The sequence below is a fragment of the Embiotoca jacksoni genome, unplaced genomic scaffold (genome assembly GCF_022577435.1).
Source record: "Embiotoca jacksoni isolate LCO1_2020_lvr unplaced genomic scaffold, fEmbJac1.0.p SCAF_13, whole genome shotgun sequence".
Lineage (NCBI taxonomy): Eukaryota > Metazoa > Chordata > Actinopteri > Embiotocidae > Embiotoca > Embiotoca jacksoni.
This window is the reverse complement of record NW_027185263.1, coordinates 12,910,095-12,932,015: the sequence shown is the minus strand read 5'-3', so window position 1 is coordinate 12,932,015 and position 21,921 is coordinate 12,910,095. Positions and strand designations below refer to the sequence as shown.

The 21,921-nt window shown below is 40.9% G+C and overlaps 2 protein-coding genes across 5 annotated transcripts in view; one reads left to right on the top strand and one right to left on the bottom strand.

Annotated features, from left to right (window-relative positions):
- Positions 1 to 12: 12 nt before the first annotated feature.
- mogat3b (monoacylglycerol O-acyltransferase 3b) lies at positions 13 to 5,534 on the bottom strand. Its single transcript, XM_069145604.1, has 9 exons — positions 5,481 to 5,534; positions 3,782 to 3,907; positions 3,251 to 3,341; positions 2,994 to 3,101; positions 2,367 to 2,437; positions 1,635 to 1,839; positions 974 to 1,148; positions 692 to 876; positions 13 to 614 (listed from the first exon to the last, which is right to left on the bottom strand). The coding sequence occupies exons 3-9, from the start codon at positions 3,330 to 3,332 to the stop codon at positions 460 to 462; spliced, it is 981 nt and encodes a 326-aa protein (XP_069001705.1). The 5' UTR covers positions 3,333 to 3,341; positions 3,782 to 3,907; positions 5,481 to 5,534; the 3' UTR covers positions 13 to 459.
- Positions 5,535 to 6,160: 626 nt separating this feature from the next.
- LOC138196529 (neuronal tyrosine-phosphorylated phosphoinositide-3-kinase adapter 1) overlaps positions 6,161 to 21,921 on the top strand; it is a 28,630-nt gene continuing 12,869 nt past the window's right edge. The window contains exons 1-3 of one of the 4 annotated variants that reach the window (XM_069146645.1): positions 6,161 to 6,721; positions 17,499 to 17,541; positions 21,389 to 21,631. In XM_069146645.1, the coding sequence (XP_069002746.1) occupies positions 21,444 to 21,631 (188 nt within the window). In that variant the 5' untranslated portion in view covers positions 6,161 to 6,721; positions 17,499 to 17,541; positions 21,389 to 21,443. Of the gene's footprint in view, positions 6,722 to 17,498; positions 17,542 to 17,589; positions 18,781 to 21,388; positions 21,632 to 21,921 lie in introns of those variants that run through there. The other 3 variants (XM_069146642.1, XM_069146643.1, XM_069146644.1) reach the window with 3 other exon arrangements.

The window sequence follows — 21,921 nt, the reverse complement described above, 5'->3', positions numbered from 1 at the left end:
TGCACTCGGTTTTATTTGGTTCATTCAAATTTTCACCAACATGGTGGTTTGTGTTTTTCTGAAAATGCACCAGTGCGATAAATGCCAAGTAAAGAAAATAGAGGCATGACACATTGACATGACCAATAATTTATCATTTGTAAACGCATAGGAGAAGACACAAATGTTTAACATCATACTATATTTATACCAGTACAGCTCTTTGGATTTCAGTGCTTTTATAAATGCAGAACTCCGACATAATATCCCTAATTATTATGTAAAGCATATATCATTGTTAAATATTTTCAAATACGGTCAGAATTGACATTAAGAACACAGAAACCTACAACATGAATACGTTGTTGGAGACCAAGTCCATCACGTCAGCTCCACACTGTTGGGTCCCACACTGACTGAGCCCCCATTAAAAGCAGCAAATAAAAACGGAGCAATGCAGTTCATGTTGAGATGAAATGTTTAAAGGATCCGAAGCTCGTGACTTTCAGAAAGTCCGCAGCTGACCTTGTTTTCATGGAATAATTTGGTCAGAGCCTCCATGTAAAGTGTGTGATAGTGGTCAACCTCCTCCTCGGTAGGCGAGACACACTTTGGCACAGAGATGGGACTTCCCACTGAAAGAAGCAGAATATGAGGATAAAATGAGCTCCGTATATCATATTATTTGTTAAAAACATATTGAAATACTCACCAACAGTAGTGATTGGAGTTCTGTAGGGCAGGACTGCGAAGCGCTCACCGACAAACAGACATGGGGCGAAACCCATGATCTTTTTAAACAAGTCCTGTAACCTGCGACCTACGCTGCCCTCAGACAAAATCACCTGCCGAAACAGTTCATTCTCCCCAAACGAATAAACGGGCACCAGATCAGCCCTGTCGAAGAGTATCACAGATTACATAATGTAGTGGTGAGTGCAGTTACACTCCTTGATTACTGCCGTTTCGCACATTTTTCCATACGAGTTCTCACCCAAATTCCAGTGCAATCCTGACAAATCCCTTTCTTTGCTTCACCACCACTGCGTTGACTCCAGGAGAAGATGCCAGAGATTCAGCAGCTCCCCCTATCACAATCACCACTGCATTTCCTTTGCCTCTTTTTGAGAGGAGGTGGACGAGGCTCGGTTTGCTGACTGGATAAAGGCCTTATCAGAAAGACAAAATAAGAGCTTCAACAGTTCAGCTGATGGAGACGAGTATTTTTTTTTTCAAAGGCAAGAACCGACAGAATTTCCCATCCAGTTGTAAAGAATTTTTTTTTTAAAAAACTCCCATGGTATCACACATTTGAGAGCGAACTGTCACAGGGATAACACATTCCCTGCATGTCTGCGCTGCTTACAGGTTCAAATTCATACTGTAAAAACAGATTGTGTTTGACATAATCATTGCTGCACTGACTGGTCTGAGACACAATCACATGCGGAAAGTTTTGACCTCTATTTGCAATTTAACAAAGAAAGATGCCATTTTCACTTTTTTTTTAATTTTTATTTTTTTATCTCGTATAAAAGGTTCAAAAACAGGGTTAGGTATGAATACTTCAGTCCTTTGATCAATTTTGACCTCGTATACTATAAACTCTGCTTATCAGTTTAAAAGAATAGCTTCATTAGACATGTGATAAATACCTGCATTCATTAAGTAGTCCCTCAAGATTGGTATCTTGAAAAGACCTGCCAATACCGCCATGCAGCTTCGCACCCCAGGAAATGCCTCCGTGAAGCCGCAGCTCTCCGTGCTGAAGCAGGCAAACCCTCCAGCACTCATGATGCCGTGTGGGTGGCAGCCTACTATGTAGTTTTTGTTTGGACTCAGGTCGGCTGTCTTCACTAACTGAGCAAGAAAATTAACAGAAGAGGATTAAAGTAGTTGATCAGAGTCAGACCCTGTTATTTATCATAAAATCAAACCCAGTTTCACTGTATATTATCTGATTATTGTCTGAGTGAGAGATTAAGACTATGAATTGATGGAAATGTTCTGATTAAAGGCTTTCAATATAAAATGCTCATTGCGAAGACTTTTATCTCATAGATGTATCACCTTATCAGCCTTGATAAAGAACCACAAGCAGATAGTAGGATTGTATTATATTTCAACATGGTATTTAATTCATGCACATTTCATATTTCATTAACGTATTGTTTAACAGAATTTTTGAAAATATTTGGGAGTAAAATAATCGTTCTGCATAAACTGTACGCAAAGTATATTGGTTCTTGAGATCTAGCTGTGTGTGTGTGTGTGTGTGTGTCTTGTGTCTGTGTAAAAAATAATAAAAAAAAAAAAAAATCAAATTTCATCAAAACAGATTATGAAAAAAAAAAAAAATCTGAAAAGACAACCAAAATGAAACTTACTTTAATCGGAAAGTAGTCTCTGAAGTACTCCCATACCCTCCACCTCCTCACAAATGTGGTTCTTCTGCCCCCTGATGGAGACATTAGAAATCTCGGAGATACTGAGTGCGCCACAGTTTCATGCTTCATACTAACTACAGTTTATCCAATTTGTACGTTATACTATTTGTTGTAGTATAATCTGCAAGTATACTTAAAAAAAAAAATCAACATACTTTAGGTTGCGCCCTAATTTCACACAGTACAACTAAGTCTATTCTAACCAGGTGTGTTCACGGTGGAGGGAAAGACAGTACAGTACACTGCATACTGAAAACCTTTGATTTCTGAGTGTGCTTTTGATGGACACGACTCACGATGCAGTGCACAAAGGAAACGGAGGAGCTGGTCACATTGTTTTCTGTTTTCCACCTGTGAGCAACTCCTCCATTTAACTTGTGCAATGCATCATGGGAAAATAACCCATCAACAGCACACATACACATAAAAATCGTCATTCTTTGGACTAAAACCTAAAATGTGTTAAAAAAAAATAAATAAAAAAATAAGTGTGTAGTGACTTAAACCAGTTTAATGTACATGATTCCGGTATTTTCGTGAATACCAAAATGATGCCATTTCCTTTACCTCTTTCAGGGGTTTGCCAGTCCATCACCAGCCATACGAAGTAGAGAGCGGACAGCGGCCACAGAGAGGTAAACATAAGATACACCATCAAGATGATACAAGCCGCTCCTGAAGATGTTTATTGCGCCGTGCAGTACGAGAGTCCATATGTTGGGGGGCACAAGAGATGTTTTACATGAGCTCAGAAAGATTTATCAACACAATGTGGTTTATCACATGGGTTCAAATAAGAAAAGGTGAGTGTGGTGGGATCTTACCTAAGAGGAGAAAACTTAGCACCCATTGTAGAACACTTATTGCTTCTAAAAACTTTTTCAACTGGCTTTTTTCTTCAGTCATTCTTGCAACCTGGAGGCCACACCATCAATATTCAGCAATCAATAACATTTTAAACTGGGCTTTCATTCAATAAAGGTCATGGATATATAAAGATATATTCTATGTCTGTAAAAATGACAAAAGCTGCTTTATCTAAGATAATAATATCTATGATAGAGGTTTTCATGATAGAGAGCAGATTGCATTGGAAGTCAGCACATCAGCTTGTGCTCTTAAAGTTCCTTTAGGGAAGAAAGAGACTTAAAAACATGCAGACGCTCGATCAAATGACTTACTTGCGCATGAACAAGCTCACAGGCAAACAAGATTATTAATTTGCCAACAAATAACACTTTTATCAGTCAGGCTAGAAGGAGCACAAAACACCGTTGTCTAAGAAATATTAAAACAGCATAAAACATCTTTTATGATCCTGCTGCAAAGCAAAAAAAAACAACATAGTACTGTACCTTCCTAGAGTTTATTCCGAAGTCAATTTGAATGAATGCACATTCATCGCTTCTCCACAGTTCGGTACTGTGTACTTTGACCCGATCATGTCAAACTGCTGATAACAAATCCACTCCTCCGACACTCTGACGAACAAGCAGGTCATGTCAGAGATATTTTATAGCTGGACACTTTGCATTTGGATATTTTTAGCCTCATCATGGAGGACATACGATGATTCCATGATCCGATTGGTGTTACTGGATGTATGCTGTTGTTTTTAGTCAAACTAGGTGTCAACAAGATTACGTGTGAATGTGTTGTGCAGGTGTTATTCAATGTAAATCAATCTCACTCAATGTTACAGTTTTCGGTTTCCTCTGATGTTTGTAGATGTAGACTTCCCTATTGAGCTCCACATCAACGAACCCATTTATTTCTCTGATTTTGTAAATGTGCTGAAATAATACACTTGAAGAATGAGCACAAGTTTTTTTTTCTCTCCCTTGAACCTTTGGAAGACTTTCAATGTAAAATAGTGAAGTAGAGAAAGTGTTGAGCAAAACAGCAGCAACAACAAAATAAAATGGTAAATATGATCAGATTAGGAAGCAGGTAGATCAAAGATTATTTTTTTTTAGAATAAAGCTTTATGTTAAATGCCTCAGAAAATTACAGACTCAACAATGACAATGTTTTACATACTTATTCCTGTACTCCTCCCTCATATTTGCTCCTTGGATCAAATATGTTATGATACACAATCACATACTTGAAATGAAAATTACAGCAAATATGACATTTAGACTTTTCCCAAGTCACACTTCAAGCCATTCATTGCATGTACAAATCAATAGTTATATGTGTTAGAGTAGGCATATGCAATAATGATAATATAACCCTGCACCACTTCTCCTAACAACCCCACAGATCCTCAGATTATATAGAGTCAAAGTCCGGCCTCCTCCTCCGGGTCAACTTCTGTTCCACTGACAATCTGGTGATTTCTTTGTAGTACAGTAGAACGTTTTCTGTATCTAAAATGGTCATTTGATCCTAAACTAATCCACTAAATTTTAACACCTTTACCTTTTAAGAAAGATAAAGCGCTTTTTGTTAAAAGGCTCTCTGGTAGGTGTTTTCTTGTGTTACCCTGGCTAATTGGCACTGCGAATATTGTGATGTCACTCAGCTCTATGGACAAATATGACTGAAAACAATGTAAATCGCTGCTGAATTTCAGAGTGTGGACAGAAATTTCCAAGAGCATGTTTTAGGTTTTCAGCAGGACAAATGAATGAAACACTTCCTTAGAAAAAAACATTGTTGTATTGAGGCTGGCGGAACAGAGGCTCACCAATATTTTTTATTGCTATTTTATTTTGGTCGACAAACATACTGCTTTGTTGAAGGATAATCATATGTGCATTTACAGATTAGAGTGAGAGTAAATTGTCTTTAGACTCCAGCTGAGCTCAGTGTACAGCAGTATGAACACATAACCGTATGTACGCTCTGATTTACTTTGACCAACGTCTGGGGAAAGTTTAATCCAAACTAAATGTTGGACTTTGGATTGAACCTGCTGCACAGCTCTGTTCGCTCTTGTGAGGTACAGTCCAAAGATTTCACTGATACACGTGATTAGAAGCAGCACTCCTGACCTCTCACCTGGCTGTTCTCAAAGCTTCACTTTGTCTTCAGATACAGTATGCTCACCTATGTGGTCTCCCGCAGGCTTTGGGGGCGTGTCAGACTCACGCAGGCCATGTGTTGGCTAGTTGGTCATATGACACCAACCACCACCACCACCAAAAGAAAGAAACACCACAATGGTATGCTTAATTATATCACAGAAAAATCTGAAGAGAATATGTAGATTCTGGACTGAACAGTGGGAACTTCTCCATTTAATCAATCACATCTTATTTTATTGTGGCCTGTAAAGATGATTCCCCTGATACAGTTATAGGCTCCAAAATGTCATACAATTATTCCTATGACGGCTAAACCTACTTTGTGCTACTCAGCACCGGGTTTATGGCGAGCTTAATTTATACTTAATAGTATTTTTATCCCCTATTATATCACTGTGGCGGTAACATAATATTCTCGTATGTGACAGTTGTGTATCATGGTCTTCTTGTTAGATAAAAAAGGGTCTAGTTTTATTGTGTTTGGAAAAAAACCTCAAGACTCCATCAAGACATATAATGAGTGTACTGCTGAGTCTCGGGTTAATATGAGCAGAGATGGTGACTTTCATTTCGGTCTACTGATAAAAGCAGAAACAGCCTCTCGTCGCAGTTGAACTCATCGCCACATCGGATGCTTCTTTTTTTTTTTTTTTTTTTTTTTTCTTTTTCTTTTTTTTTTTCGAAAAACAACCGCTGGTCTGCTCCCAGGAAGTACTGTATGAATATTAATATGGATGCAAATGCACAGTGAGGATGCCCAGCGCTTGAACCAACACCGCGCGCTGCTATCTGCGCATTTTTGTTTTGACGTTTTCTTTTTTTTTCCTTTGCTGTTCCTGCCCGAGCTGGAAAGCGTGTTTCTTTGGCGGAGGTCGTCTCGGAGCCTGTTTTCAAAAGGATGCTGTTTGCAGAGGGATAATTTGGTAACGTCGCATTGAATTGCATCATGGTTTTCAATCAGATCTCACACCGGCCAGTCCACACCGAGCCTCGGTAGTACAGTGCGCTGTTTATCATAAAAATGGAAGACCTTTCACGTCAAGAAAAGGCGTCAGTCCGGTGATATGCGTCTGAATATCTGATTTTTCATTTGCACGTCAATTGACACATCTGGGAAAGGATTTTTTTCCCCTTCCCTCCTGTCTACCAAGACAGCTGTGTCATCAACAACCGGCGTGGTTTTGTTGTTGTCTGATTTTTACGAGTCTGGGCAACTGGATAGGGTTTTCGGCACAGTCTACCTCTGCGCCTGCAGTTACCAAGGTAGGTCTCACCTTTATTATTATTATTATTATTATTATTATTATTATTATTATTATTATTATTATTATTATTATGATGATGATGTTTTGCTCCATAGATCAGCGTCTCCGTTGCTTTGATCATGTAGCCTATATAACCAGCTGTCATCGTCAAAACGCACCGTCTGCTTAATAAGCAGAGGTAAATATGATGGTGTACTGCGGGGAGGACGTCGGGGCCTAACGGCGTTTTTACGCGTAAATTTCACAGAATGCAAGGTTGACAGTGAGCCGCGGTGTGTTCACAAGGCAAATGATCAACCTTGAAGGCTGGCAGCCCATGTCGCTGAATATACGGCCCTGTATTTGAGCCCCAAACACAAAAGAGGTGGAAAGATAAGACAAGATCGGCGCGCAGTAATACCCCCCCCCCACCACCACCACTACCACCACCACCCCGCCAAGCCGTGTTTAAGTTCAGTCGTGACAAGCCCTTATAAATATTTCACCAAAAAACAAGCCCCCATCAGCTGACTGGTGATGCCGGAGCGTGCACGGCGGCTTTCATCACATATCTGGACGCCACAGCAGGAGCTTTAATCTGCATGGCCGTGGTGGAATACATATGCATGTTTACGAATAATAAAGAGTCCGTACATACAGCAGGGGCTGTGTGGAAATGGGCGGCATTACTCTGAATGTGAATACACGGGTGACGTGCGCAGCCAGGTGAGGATGTGTTGGCGCGTCTTTGAGGTGCGGGAGAGGCAGGCGTCTGGATGAAGAGAGCAACATCATTAGATGTTTTTGTTGTTGTTGTTGTTGTTGTTGTTTTGTTGTTGTTGTTGTTGTTTAAAGGAAAAGCCATCGGGTGATTAATACCCGATCAACTGCCGCAGTATCCCACCTTAGATCCTCTAGAAAACGATTCAAAAGCGTCGAGGAGTTGTGAATTCAACGTGAAATTAAGGCTAGTCAGCACTGTTGCCCCTTTTTTTTCCGGGCGTGACAGACACTCCAAATGACCATCACTCCTACTGAGAGATTTCTTCTTCACACCCCACCATAATAGGAAGAGGAAGAGGCATACAATCAGTTGTTGTTAGACTGCTTTGTAATTATTTCATTGGAAGATACATTTACCTGACTAGCTTTACTCTCTCTTTCAAAATAGAAGTATAAAATCTCTGTGCATATTGAATATATATTTTATTTTGACAAAATAAACACAGTATGAGAATTTAAAAGGACACTTTTAATAACCCACAATAATAATACAGGCCTCTAGTTTGAATGTATAAAATGATGATAATTTTGTCTTTAAATATAGCACACCAGCATTTTGGATACTTCACCACTTAAAGCTGAGATAGAAACTATTTACCAGCCACTCCGACTTGACCTTGGAGCAGAATATGAAAAAAAAAAAATCCCCCGCACAGGACTTTAAATCTTTCTCAGGCAAACAGATGCACACCAAGACGTTCTGATATGTGCCTGTTTCTTGTGCTGTTTGGTTTAACCACTCCTTGTAGGTGTAGCGGAGAGCAGGGATGGGTGAGAGCAGCTGTGACTTTGGGGTCATTGAGTGCAGGCTGTGAGCTACACGTACTGTGCAGTGTGTGTTGAATGCAGAGGAAAACCAGGGCACACACACACACACACACACACACACACCACCTGTCACAGACTGTCGTGCTTACCTGGCAATCCCAGAATTCAGTCCAGAAATGTGATTATAAATCAGTCAACTGCACCTCCATGTTGCAGCTCAGCCGGCTTGTGCAGCGTGAGTAGTAGGAAATAAACGGAGTGTGTTTCATTCAAAGCCTTTTGTCCTGTAGGATGTATCCCACTGAATGGGAGTCTACAGCTGGTAAAATACATGAAATGGAACCACAGACTTTGATTAAGAGGAAATGAAAGTGAGCAGAGCTTATGGTTGTCGTGTACTAATGGAAAGAACAAACATAGAGTTACGAGTGTTTTTTATTAAAGAAGAAAGGACATCTCGGCTTTTCCCCGTGGAGTGGATGATTCAGTTGCTCTAACCAGCAGTGTACATCACATCTGATTCCAAAAAGGATGATGAATTCAGTTTGGACGACTGATAACAGTGGACCCAGAGTGGGAGAGGGACGGCCCCTGCATGGCCAGAGAGAAGGACTGATAGGAAGAGGGGACTGATGAATGAGACAGACTTGGCAGATGTTGACATTTTAAGCCCATTTCTCTAGTCGAGTGGATACCTCTGTCTGGATGAGCACCAACGGATGATTTTCTTTTGGGTTTTTTTTGGTGCGGATTTCCTGGAACACCCGAACAAATTGTTTCCCTGTTTTTAGCAGCAGCAGGTCAATAGGTTAGTAAAAGTACTACAAATGTCCGCTACCGGCCGGTCGTGCAGGTATTTCAAGATCAATACAGCTGCAGTGACAGCAGCTGGCTTTAGTGTACATTGTTATTTTTGTTGAAGGGAACAGCACGTGCTTCTTCCATCTGGGTTTCACCATCTTGATTCTTTCAGCTCTGTCGGAGAGACGAGGCATCAGAGATGACGGAGGAAGGGTGTTTCTACTGCAGCATGTGAGCAGTGTGAATGACTGCAGTGAGTTCAAGTAATAAGGAATCACAAACTCTTCTTCTGCTTTTGTGAATATTTAGTTTTTTTCTGGCCTGGGTTTTGTGGAGTAAATCCTGCCCCTTCTTTTTTCTCCCATCACTCTGCTTCACTTTCCCCTGTACTTACAGTTTGAATAAATAAGAATATAGTAAAAGTGACTGAAAAGCAAAAAAATATTAGAGATAAAAGGATTGGTACATCAATTGATTTGTTTTGTTTGTTTTGATGAAAAAAACCTGCAACCATGAACAATGGAATCCTTATTTTAGTCATTTTTCAATCATAAATGGTGAAATAAGGGTGAACCGATAGCTGAGTGATTAGGGTACGTAACACATGGGTGCAAATACACCAAACAGCGAGTCCCCAGTTTGATTCCTGAGCAGCTAGACCTTTGCTGCATGTCATTCCCCTGCTCTGTTTCCCCACATTTCCTGTCCATTTTCACTGTCACAATCAAATGACGACAAAAACAAATGGTAAAATGCTGATACATATTCTCATGTTCCATCTTTTCAAATGGGAGCGTAACAGGAAACTTAGTAACCCTGGGATTTGGACTTTTCGTCAGACTAACATTTAAAAACATAATGCTGGCTTCCTTCAAGTTCTTCCAGCCTCCTATATGACATCAGTAACTGTTTGTGTTTCAAAGTCTGTCCTGGTCTGACATGTCTGTTTACATCTGTGTCTGCTGAGAGACGATGGAAACTTTGAAGATGAAACTCAGAGGGTTTCACTTTGAAAGAAGTTTGTGACGTTCTTCTTCAGTTGTGTAGACATTGACTTGTACTGTATTATGGATGTGTTGGTTGAGTGCCATGATGCGTTTTTTAATCGGCAGGGTAGTCTACATATTGATAAAGCAGCAGACGTTTTTGAGGGACAATGTTTTTTTTTAACTTGCCATTTGATTTCTGGTATAAGAATTACAATTTTTAGAAAGGGAGTCAGCAAGACTGATATTCTGTTTGTGTTTCAAAGACTTGAGAATATTGCATTCAAAAGATTGTCATGGTCATGAATCACATTGGGAGACTTGAGAGACGGATCAAAAAAGAGAGGTCACAACTGGAACAGTAGAGGCCTTAATATCCTGTCTTTTAGTCCCTAGGAAGGTTGACTACACAAACCATCATTTTGTTAGTAAGACATGCATTTTGTAAGTATTTTCTGTAGTTTAGGATAATCAGGTTTGTTTTCTCAGACTTGACAAAACTCAAGTAGCCTCAGAGAACATACAGTTATTTTCACTGACCGAGAAACTGTGGAAATTGATGGAATACACCTTTAATCTTAAACTTGTATTTCGCTGAGGTACCTTGTTGTGTTGTATTTGAGCTCTATATCAACATAAATTGATATAAGTGACACGTACTGTCTTTAAGACATAAAAATGATCCGTAACGGTGTTGGTTCTATTTTGTATCAATACCATATCCCTTGTTCCCATCAACGTCAGTATTAAACCCTGTTTCTTGTAGCCCAGATCCACTTTTTCATTTACATGAGTCAGTCACAGTGTTGAGTTATAAATAGGTCTAAAGGTAAAGGTTCTCTCTGGAGCCTTCTTGATTAAAGGGCATGCCATTTACCAGCGATGTCCTGGGTACAAATCCAGCCTCAGACATTGTTAGATGCCTGCCCCCTTTGTCTTCTGTCCTTCCTGGCTCTTTACTCATAGACTGTCCAGTAATAGAGGGGGTAAGCAAGCAGAATTGAATCTTATTAGACTTCTTCAGCTGTGCCCCCCACCCCCTAAATTCCTTCTTTGTCAATAAATATCATGAAGACAGACATATTGGCTGCTCTCCCTTTAATAGGACTGTCTGTTTTTGTCTTATAGCTTTTCTTTTTTCTATGAAGCACTAGATGCAGGTTATGATGGCCAAATTTTAATGGCCAGACAGCCCCTGCACCCACAGAGGAGGAGGACGGGAAGGGAGGAGGGTGGGGTTGGGGGGGGATTATTTTGCTCTACAAATGACCACTGACTCCTCTGTGCCTCATCTGGGAGCTCCCTCTGCAGCCACGTTGTTGCTCCCCAAGTGCTCCTCACATTAAAAGCTCATACATCCGTCCGTCTGTGGTCTGACTGGAGGAGGACTAGGATGTATACGGCCAAATTAACCAATGAAATTTTAAATTAAATGCTCCCTTTAGATGCTTTCTTTACGGATTGTATCTTACAGCATGCAGTTTTCATTGCAATGTGTAGTCAAGAGTAATGATGTGTGGTAATGATTTCCTTGAGGCGACTCATCTTTGTTCATTTCCCCTCTGTTTTCTTCTCATTAAACCTTTCAGAGTCATTTGCATGGTACCATGCAAAATAAATAAAGTTCGGAGCCAACAGTTACTCCTCTCTAGTTGGCACAGAGGTCTGGGTCTCCAGCCATGCTAATCCCCACCTATTTATCTGTATGGTCGTTTGCCTTCCACACAGATAACATGTCATTATTTGGGACAGAAAACAAATACATTTACATATGTTTGTGTGGCATTTCTCTTTTTTTTTTTTTCTCATGAACCCTTTAGCAAAGTAATTTCAGTGTCATTATGTGAGAACAGTAATTGGCAAGATCTGAAATTACAGGGGGGAGAACACTACAGCTTTTTTGAATTATACATGTTTAGGCATGCATAAGTAGACCAAAGTGGTCCAGATTGTTGTGTTAATGTCCCTGCTCTCGTTAATGTGCCACATTTATGCTGAAGACCTTCAAAAGACCTTGAAAAATGTTCAGGAAATCATTAGGAGGCAGTAACATGTTAATGGTGGCAATTGCGTGTTGCAAACATTGGAAATATATAATGTTCTGCAAACACTGTTGCCCTAACATGTCACTGTATGGTGTAAATACATTGCTCTCATTCTGACAGAGTATAATGATCTTAGAAGTCTCTCAGTGATAATTTATTGTCCGCGACTTTGCTAAAGGTCACAGTAAACCAGCAAAAAACTCAGCAGCGGTGTGTGAAATAGGTGATTGTACACGGTGACTTCAGAAATGCAAATCTGAATCGCACTGTGACTTTAAGCATGCTTTGTAAATGTCAGAGCAATCTTGCTTTGTACTGAGAAGCATCCGAGCTGCTTGGCTAGTTAGCAGCAAAAAGAACTCCAACTCGCTGATTTCAAACACAAATATGTTGGAGGTGTGAAAAGCATCCAGACTCGGGATTTTAGGATTTGGGGGATCAAACTTAATGCAGGTTATGTACATCAGAACGTGTCTTTTATAAATATAGCAACCGCTCTTTATGCATGTGCACTCTGTTTCTGTCATTTTTTTTGTATCATTCGCCCTGTAATAAGTTTCACTGTTTGGTAAATTAAGTTGAAAATCTAACTGACATAGTTCAATTTGGCTGTTTTTTGTACACAAAATTTGGCAGAACAAGGCACCGGTGCATCAAACACAAGTATACTGTTGCAGCTGATACAGAAGAGGCAACACTGGACAGATGCTACTATCTCCTTTTTGGACCCTCGTCTCTCAATCACTCGATTAAAGTCCGTGATATTTCTCCATCTGCTATTTTGGCCACGTGTCCGACACAACCGCAGGAGTTGGGAGTAAGAAAACACTGCCTGGATCAGGCACCCCGCAGTGCGTAATCTGCCATTTGCCCCATTTAGTGCCTTTTCATTTTATCACTGTCAGCGCAGTGAACAGCAGGAATGACAAGAATAGGAATCGCTCAAGTGAGACCCTTAAGCTGGAAAACCTGCCGATCACACACACACGTAAATCAACCTTACATTTTCCTGCTTGTCTTGCATCTCAAGTTGTAGTGTAGACCCCTAAAAAGCTCTCCGACATGTCTGTTTTGATTATCAACAGCTTTTACAAAGGCCTGATGTGATTCTATTCACATATATACTACAAGGGAACCCAAATCATGGAGATTTAGATTTGCTAGCTTTTAACTTTATCTTTATTTTCTCATACTTCATTTTGTATGCTTATGTCTGATGTCTTAAAAAAAAAAAAAGTCTTCCCCACTGAGTTACCGTCATGCTGCTGAGCAATGTGAGGTGCAAATAACCAGGCCATAAGAGAAATGATCTGTATGTAATGAGATGAATGAGTGGGAGAGCTATGTGTGGGCATGTGTGTGCTTATCCTGTGTGCAGCCTACGCTATGACTCGCTCATCGGGGGATTTTGAGCACAAGGAGTAGGCTGATTCAAATGTTGGAAGTCCACTTGTGGCCTACCTGGCTTTGCTAATCACACCAACGCTGCTGCTGCCGCCTCATCTGTCAATCAAAAAAGAAAAAGGCGGCTCAGCAAGTGCACCAGCAGGGTTGCTGTAATAATATCAACATGACTTATTGGGACTGTTCTGGTGTTTTCTTTAGTGTTGTGATGTTGTGATGTGAGGTTTGTTGTGAGCTGTTTTTTTGTTTTTTTTTAGATAGAGGTTACTTGCGCCTCCCTGTCCATTTTACACTCTTCAGCATCCATCACTGACTATTGCTCTCCTACCAAAGCTTTCTAAAGCAATTTATTTTTTTTGTTTGCATGTACTAGCTCAGGGAAGATGTGAGTCCAACCCACTCTGAACTGCTGTGAGGCAAATCATATGTCTAGCTTTCAGTGATGTTCAGCTGATCCCTGTTTTGCTGTGGGCTATTGGACTTTGCTTAATTGTTGCTGAATACTTTATGAGGTTTGTCATGTTGGGGCAGGGGCAGCCCACAGTGCTGCAGGCTATTATGTTTTTGGCTTTTTTTCATAGGTGAATCAAACAAATGCACATCATCTACTGTGAAAAAAATTCAGTTTTATCCATTCATCCCTGCTTAAAAGGGCATCGCAGCATCATCAGTTTTATCTACCATTATTTTTTCTCATGATAATCTTTGGATATATATGGATGTCTAAAATATGACATTAAACTGAGTGAACTAAAGGGGAGGGGGGGCCGTAAATGCAAGGTAATCCACATCTAAAATAAGTCAGATCTTGGTTAGAGAAGGATGCTGGCTCAGTGACGCGTGTGCAGCTGCAGAGTGGAGCTCTTCCCCTCATGCGTAAGCACGAGCATTAAGGAGTTTTTCAATTCTCCCTCTTTTCCCTGCAGCGCTATACCTCGCAGTCTGGGTTTCAGCAGCCAGATAAAAAGAACATATAAAACAGAGACCGTATCTTTCTGTATGACAGGACTTCTCATTTTTTTTCTTTATGTGATGGTGGACAAACTCTCCAAAAACAAGCAGGGGCCTTGGTGATTTTGTACTCTTACCACATCTAGTGACAGAGTGCTCATGCTACTCCCATTCTGAGCATACTAACACCTGGCTTTCTTCCAGTTTCTCTCCTCAGTCTTCATTTCTTCTCCTTGTTTCGCTCCACAAGTCATTCCCAGGCCAACACATGCCCTGAATGCGTCTTTTCTCCTCGATGTGATGTGGTATTTCCACAACATTTCAAACCTTTTTTTAGAAACCATGTAGACTGACTGAAAATCTGCCCCCTCGCCTTGTGAATCTATATGCTGCTAAGTGTTCATGTATGCTAAGTGCAGTGGGTCACCTTGGTTACTGCAGATTCCAGCAGAAGATGAAGATAAAGGCAAGGGCAAGCCAAGGTGGGAAATAGAGAGTGGGAGGTCACTGAGTTGCTGCCTCTTCTTGACCTGAAAAAAACAGACAGATGAGAGCTATTTTTCTACATTTCATTATATACTTGGCAGCAGGTCATACGCCGTAACTGCTCCTCTTCACATTTTGAACCATTTGTAATCCACACCTTGTAGAGGTGCCAACTACGCACACACTCTGAAACAGATAGATTAATTTGTTAGCAGAATAGGTGTGTATCGTTGAGACAAACATTGAGCATCTCTGAAAGTTTGTTGTGGCTCAATGCTGCGTCCTGGTAGCATAGGGCATGGAGGATCAGGGAAAGCTTTTTGTAGGATATTTTTGGTAGCAGTCCATGAAAGATTTAGTGGTCACTTAGTTTTTTACAACGCCGAGGAGGAGAATCCAAAGTGTGCAAAGCTTCCTGTGCATGTACAATTAAGTGAGTGTATTTAAGTCTGTTTTGTGGGGGGAGGGTTTTTGGATGGAAGAAATCTGCCTTTAAGGTTTGATAACATACTTTTTATCCCCAAAACATAAGAAAGAGGAGGAGGTCAAAACAAAAAAAATTCCTCTACACCTCTCATGTGCCATGTTTTCATCCCTGGCCTGGAATGATCCATCCTCCTCCGCCTCCGCCTCCTCCTCCTCCTGTCCATTCTAATCAGCCACAGGCATCTCACTACACAATGCAATATTGCAGAGAATTCAGCACATAGCAGCAGTGCATGAAGAGAAGTTGAAGGATACTCCAGCAGCTAAGAGCCTCATATAACCCCAGAGTGAAAATTCTGGTGTAGCGATGCATAATGAGGGAATTATGTATATAATCTCACTTTCTTCTCATCCCCACCGTAGAAACATCTTTTAAATACTTGTGAAATATATGAATTCTGAATTCGCGCAATGCAGAGTGAGCTGATTAGAACATAATTTCAGACCTGGATTTGCGGAAATCAGAGAAAAAAGTAAAACCAGCAGTAGCATCAGTCTGATTTCTGACTGTCTGAATGTTGAGCAGACTGCAGTGTGAAAAGACTCGAGCAGCAGCTGGTTTTACCTTTGGTGAATGTTTTGATTTTAAGCAGGGCTAGATAGATTTTTTTTTTGCTTATGTCCTGACCAGCGTGTAAAAGCCCACAAAGCAATACGTATTGCTCGAAATGTTTTCTGACTTTGCAGGTCAGTCGGAATGCAAAGGATTTTGGTTTTGAAGGCAGACGCATCTCTAAGCCTGAGAGCGCAGAGGTCAGGTTTTAGACAGAGCAATACGATCATGACTGTCAGATTGCAGCGTCCTGTGTGCCTGACAAAACCAGACATTTACAAGTTTAACTTCTCTTCAGCTGAAATAACATGTGCACAAAATGTATTAACATGACTGAAAATATTTTTGAAGCCCAACTCAGTGCTCCAGATGGATAAGGGCTCCTTTAGATCCCAACACAGACATAGCAGCATTTAAAGGTTTGAATGTGACATTGTTCCCTTGTTCAGATGTGTCAAAGGTGGACATCCTGTCCACATCAGAACAGTTTTGATAAGGCTGACTAGGTGTGAAAGAGCATAAATTATCCCTCTGACCAAATGTTTAGAACAGCATTTCTCATAGCAAGTTGAGCCTCTGTAAACAGTAAGTGTGAGAAATCTGGCCATTAATATTCTGCAAGCATGTTTGCGCATTCAAAAGTTAACTTTTGGAGAATTACCTAGTCTTTGTCACAAACCAGTTTCTCTCTTTGTTTAGTCTTGAGTTTGCTCTGCAGAAATATTTAATTAATAAAATACAATACAATGTTGAAAAGGAATACTACGCCGTTTCTTCTCTAGCCGGCTGTTGGAGGGTATGATCAACACTGCTCTTATGGCTAACCAAGCTTTGTACAAAGGCTGGAAACAAGGAAGCAGTTACCATCTTTGGTTATAAAAAAAAAAATCTGCCTGTCAGTACCTCTAAACTCACTAATTAAATACATTTGTGTTAAATAGAGGACTTCAGAGGGGCTGGCAGACAGATTGTGTTACCTTTGGACATAACCAGGCTAGCTCTTTCCCCATTTTCAGTATTTGAGCTACAATAAGCAATTTTCTAAATCCATCAGTTATCCAGACGGCACCAGATTAGGTTAATTTCTAACAAACTAAATAAAATCAAAGCCATGAAGATATCTCATCCTGACAAATGACATGGTTTGAGCTGAAAGAAGCAATGACCCATTTTACCATATTAATTATTTTACTCATTATCTGTTTTTTTCCAGACCGTCCAGCACACATGAAAGTTGGTGTTTAACCTGAGAAACGTGGACATTTGTGATGGTTATTTCAGAAAAAACAGGTGTGATGTCATTTGGCTCTTATATCTGCAGGCAGAAGTTGTTAATATCTATTTTAGCCCAGCGCCCTCTTTCCCATTGTCAAAACATACACCTAATGCCGATTGGTATCAGTGACCTTCTCATCTGATTGTCTGACTCCTTTTCATGTGGCGCACCCCCATGCGGGCCAATCACAGGTTTTCTTCCTTCTTGTAACTTGTTAGCTTTGTGACACAATGATTGGTCTCTGTTTTCTTCCACAGAAAAGATTGGACAGTGGGCTGGGCTGAAGGCGGACTTATGAGTGTGAGTTTTTGACATCACAAACTTATGGACTGAACATTTTGACACGTTCACAATATTTATAAAGCACCTAGACCTGCTTCATCATCAAAAAAGAAAGATATCTGAATTCATACAATATTGGACCTATTAAAACAGACTAAGAAGAAACCATTTTTACTATGTAGCCGACTTACTCATGCTAGAAGTCCAAGAATCTTGAAAAAAAAATACCAAATCAGAAAGTCTACAAAATTAGGTGAACCAAACGCCCTGCTTCTGAAATGCTTCCATTCAGGTTTGAAGCCATACAGAGGATGGAACAAAACAGCTTTGCAGACGTGAAATCATAGATCTGTGCCAGGTGGAATCCAGGTGTTATATTTGGACTTGCACTTGAGTACAGGGATTTACCTGACAAAGAAAATAATTTAAACATACTTTCAAATCATTTGATAAGAGTGTCACGTTGCTCCTTTAAGTTTATTAGTCAGATTTTCTCGCATGGCTAAGTAGGAGTCGATGCTACGTCAAGATACTGTGTAGCTCAGCACATCAGGAATGTTAGAAGTGAGGCTGTGTGGTTGCTAATGGAAACAGATGCTATCACCATTTAAGATGCATATGACATATTGATTCTGTAGGACCAGGTACAAATGAAGCTGCAGAAGTTTAACCCAGGGATCATCACGTATGATGAGGCTGGCGTCCTTCTCTGTGCATATTCATATTCGGCTAAGGAAGAGATGCATGCTGACAGTGTTGCTAGGAGACCACACACAGCGACTAGTGTGAGAGGCTTGATTTCACCTCCCTCCCCCATTCTTGTTGTCTGGCTGCCTTTTGCTGTTTTTCTATCCTTTCTTCCTCAAACTTGCCTCCATTTGCTTATTCCCGCCACTCTCGTATTCCCTGTCCTGATATTTCCCTCCATCAGTATGTCTGCGGTACAATTTCCGCTTAATCATATTTGTTTTGCCCGGGTTGATCTCCCGGTGGTTCTCCATTTATTGGCTTCCCCGATTTTTCCCTGTGCCCCCTCCCATCTCTTTCCCGCTGCCTCAGTCTCTCCTCCCTCTCAAGCTGTGTGCGTTTCAAGCTGCTCGTTCTTCTCCTAAATGTTCTCCTCCTGTCTCCCTGTTTGTTTCTCCGGCTGAGCTGCAGCGCTGTGTCTGGCTCCAGTGCTGTGACGGTGGGGTCAAGATACTGTACAGTGGTGGACAGAAAAGGCTGTGTTATTCAGTACAAAACAAACAAACAGAGGCACGTGTAGTATATTGTGTTTTCAAAATATATGAGCGACATCACTGTTAAAGCGAGCCACAAACATCCATTCAAATACTAGATCCTGATTTCTTTCCTACTTCCCTTACTTACTGTCACATACTAAGTTTGATTACAGTGATTTGCTAATTAATTCAAGTTGAAACAGATGCAAACCTAAACGTCTTTATAAGAGCATGTCAGTCCAAGAACTGGATGTACTGGAAGCATTATTGCCTATTTAATCTAATTGCTCCTATTCAGGCTTTGCAAAGGCAAACGTATCTTATAAAGTATTTTTTTTCTGTCATCAAAAGGGTCACAGGTTGGTATTTGAGTCAATATTTAAAGTCAGAGTTTTGTAGATGTGTGCAAAACACAAAGGGATTTAAAAAATAATTAAATGTATATTTTGAATGTGTTGTAAAAACGTTGCCCCTTTTGTCAGTGGCCAGGCCGGTGTTGTGATGTGTCCCTCCACTCTGCAGTGATGCTGCCTCACTCACAGCGAGGTGCAGCAACACTATTGGACCACTTGCTGAGGTGGAGGCTGGAGGGCAGAGGGCTGCAGCACAAAGCCATCCAGAAGTGTTAAATTCAGTAGCAGTGACACAGGAAAATGTTTTAGACATTTTAGTAAATTTCGGGTCAAAGCAAATTCACCCATAACTTTGCTTTTTCCTCCGCTCGGCGATGATGCTCCAAATGTTTTACATTTCCAAATTTTCTTTGCATGATGATTTTATTTTTGTTCCATCTGTCATCAATAACTTGCACTCAAATCAGCTGCTGAACATTTGCAAATACAGCTTCAAACCCTCTGTGTGTGGTTAGCGTGTGTGGGGGCTTTGAATATGTGTGCGCGATGTGTTTGCTTATGTGCATGAATGAGTAGTCTGCAGCGTTGCATGCAGATCGAGTTACATGAATCATGGCTCCATCTGCCTCATGTTTCTAATGAGGAACTCAAGCGACTCCTCACCCTACAGATGCTCCTGAAACAACATGCTAAACGCTCTGAATTTATTTGGTTTTTAAGTGACTGTTGGGATCGATCAAATCTACCTTATATGAGTGCTTTGCATGTTTTGTGTGGCCTGTAAACATTATGTTTGTGGCCCAGTTTGATGAGCCCAACCTGCCTGTAGATGGAAGATGTGAGTCTCCTGGTTCTTGTAGCCTGGCTAATTGTACAGCATGTAATGCGACAATTGCGGGGCTGCCTACTCAGCTGCCAGATCTTAGAAACCAAAACCAAAGCTCCATTGAACAAAAGCCCAACCTACAGTCGCAGCTCCCTAACCTAATTAACATTGAGTCAGCAAGCATGGCAGCAGCAGTGGTCGAGGCTGTGGTCATGGCTGTGGGCTACAAGAATAGCAGTAGCCACACTCACACACTGGGCCGTGACAAAAGAATCACACGCAGCTACACAGATCAACATGCCGCCTGGCCCAGGTGACAGCGCCTGCTGCTCACACTAAGTAGTTTTTGTCTTTATAGTAAGATGTGGCTGAGCTGTTGTACTGAACAGTAAAGATGCTGCGCAATTAGTGGTGGTCCTGGATGTCTTCAGAAATAAGAGAATTACACTGCTGGAAAATGTAAATGTCATGTATTTTTTTATGCCCTTTTCATGCTGCTTTTATAAAAGCATAATTCAGATCTCACTGAATGAATTGTAACATGTTGTGAATGTAGAACTGTGATTTTAAAAGGAATCAAACACAAAGCACAAATTGTTCTTGAATAATTTACTTTTTTCCTGTTTTCTGCTTTAAACCCTGAAACTTAACCTTAACATTACAATTATAAACCAACATTTGTTCAAACAAGCTTAGCTTAATGTGTCATGTAAAGTGACTGCTTCAGATCTGTTCACCAGCCGTTCGGTTGAACTCAACAAACTGATGCCAGAAGCACCAATGAACATACTTCCGTGTCCACCACCAAAACACATTCACACTGTTTCTATTTATGATGGAAAAACACTAGCATCATGCATCAGCTGACAGCTGCGCTTTTCTTAGCCAATTGTGTTGCACACACATTCTCCAACATGAAAGCACTGTTGGACCCTGGGATATCTGCCCCACAACAAGCCTGACTTCTCATGGGGTGAGCGTGAGTAGGAAGCTGTGCATGCGCTACATATGACAAACCACATTACTGTCTGGCTAGCAGACAGGCTTAGATAGGCCATCCCAGGGCCCGCAGCCAAAGATGCTCCGCAGCTGAGTTACCATGCTTACTCAAATATTCATAACTGGATAATGAAAGTATAAATAGTTTTCATGTGATACGCTAGAGGTTGGGGTAAACAAAGCTGCAGCCTCCATCGACGTGCATCACTGTGTTTTTGGTGTGATGGCTGCCAGTTGTAAGAGGAAGGATTGTTCGCTGTGACACACTGAGCATGATAAGCTCTGACTCCTTTAAAGTTTTGCCAGTAATTTAGGTTTGATTATTTGGGTTTCTTAGTGCGTTGCCAAATTACACAGCAATCACTGTCAGTCTTGTCAGCTTCAGGCAGGCTGATGTAGTTGTTTAACATGTCTTTACTAATGATTTATGTGCTTAAACATTGCCCTTGTTTCTTCTTGTTTAGAGGAGGGCAGCCTGTGACATACGTCCCCTTCTCCCGAGTCGTCTTCTTCTATACCATGAGCTCTGGCTCTGCCCAGGATGTGGCAGTCGAGCATTTCCTGCGTGACATAGAGAGGCGAAGCAAGCGGCTACACTGCGCTGTGATAGGCTGCGAGGAGGAGCGACCCCGCAGCGACATGAACCTGCTGTATCGTAAGAGCCGTTTGGACTGGAGGCAGAGAGACCAAGAGGGAAGTAAAAAGAGGTGAGTTTATCGGCTCACACACGGGAGCTCTGCATATATGGGATTACAATAGAGTTCAGTTCGGTGGGAATATAAACCTCTTAGACAGTGAGAGCGAGTTTAATTTGGAAATCTTAATTCCAGGCACAGTTCATGAAGTCGAGAGGGTTTTGCCTGAGAAATCTCATAGAAATTTGCATAGCAACAGTTTATAATGAAGTTCATATGTTCTGTGGATGAGATAAATTTAGTCAGCCAAAATGAGCAATATATCTATAAAACTATATCTCACATTTCCTTAAAATTCTGCA

What these genes read in the sequence shown, in the direction of transcription:
- mogat3b (XM_069145604.1), bottom strand. Translation starts at nt 3,332, where the DNA reads ATGACTGAAGAAAAAAGCCAGTTGAAAAAGTTTTTAGAAGCAATAAGT. An exon ending in CTGGCAAACCCCTGAAAGAG is followed by an intron (nt 2,438 to 2,993) that starts GTAAAGGAAATG and finishes TGTCTCCATCAG; the next exon opens with GGGGCAGAAGAACCACATTT. An exon ending in AGGATTGCACTGGAATTTGG is followed by an intron (nt 877 to 973) that starts GTGAGAACTCGT and finishes ACTCTTCGACAG; the next exon opens with GGCTGATCTGGTGCCCGTTT.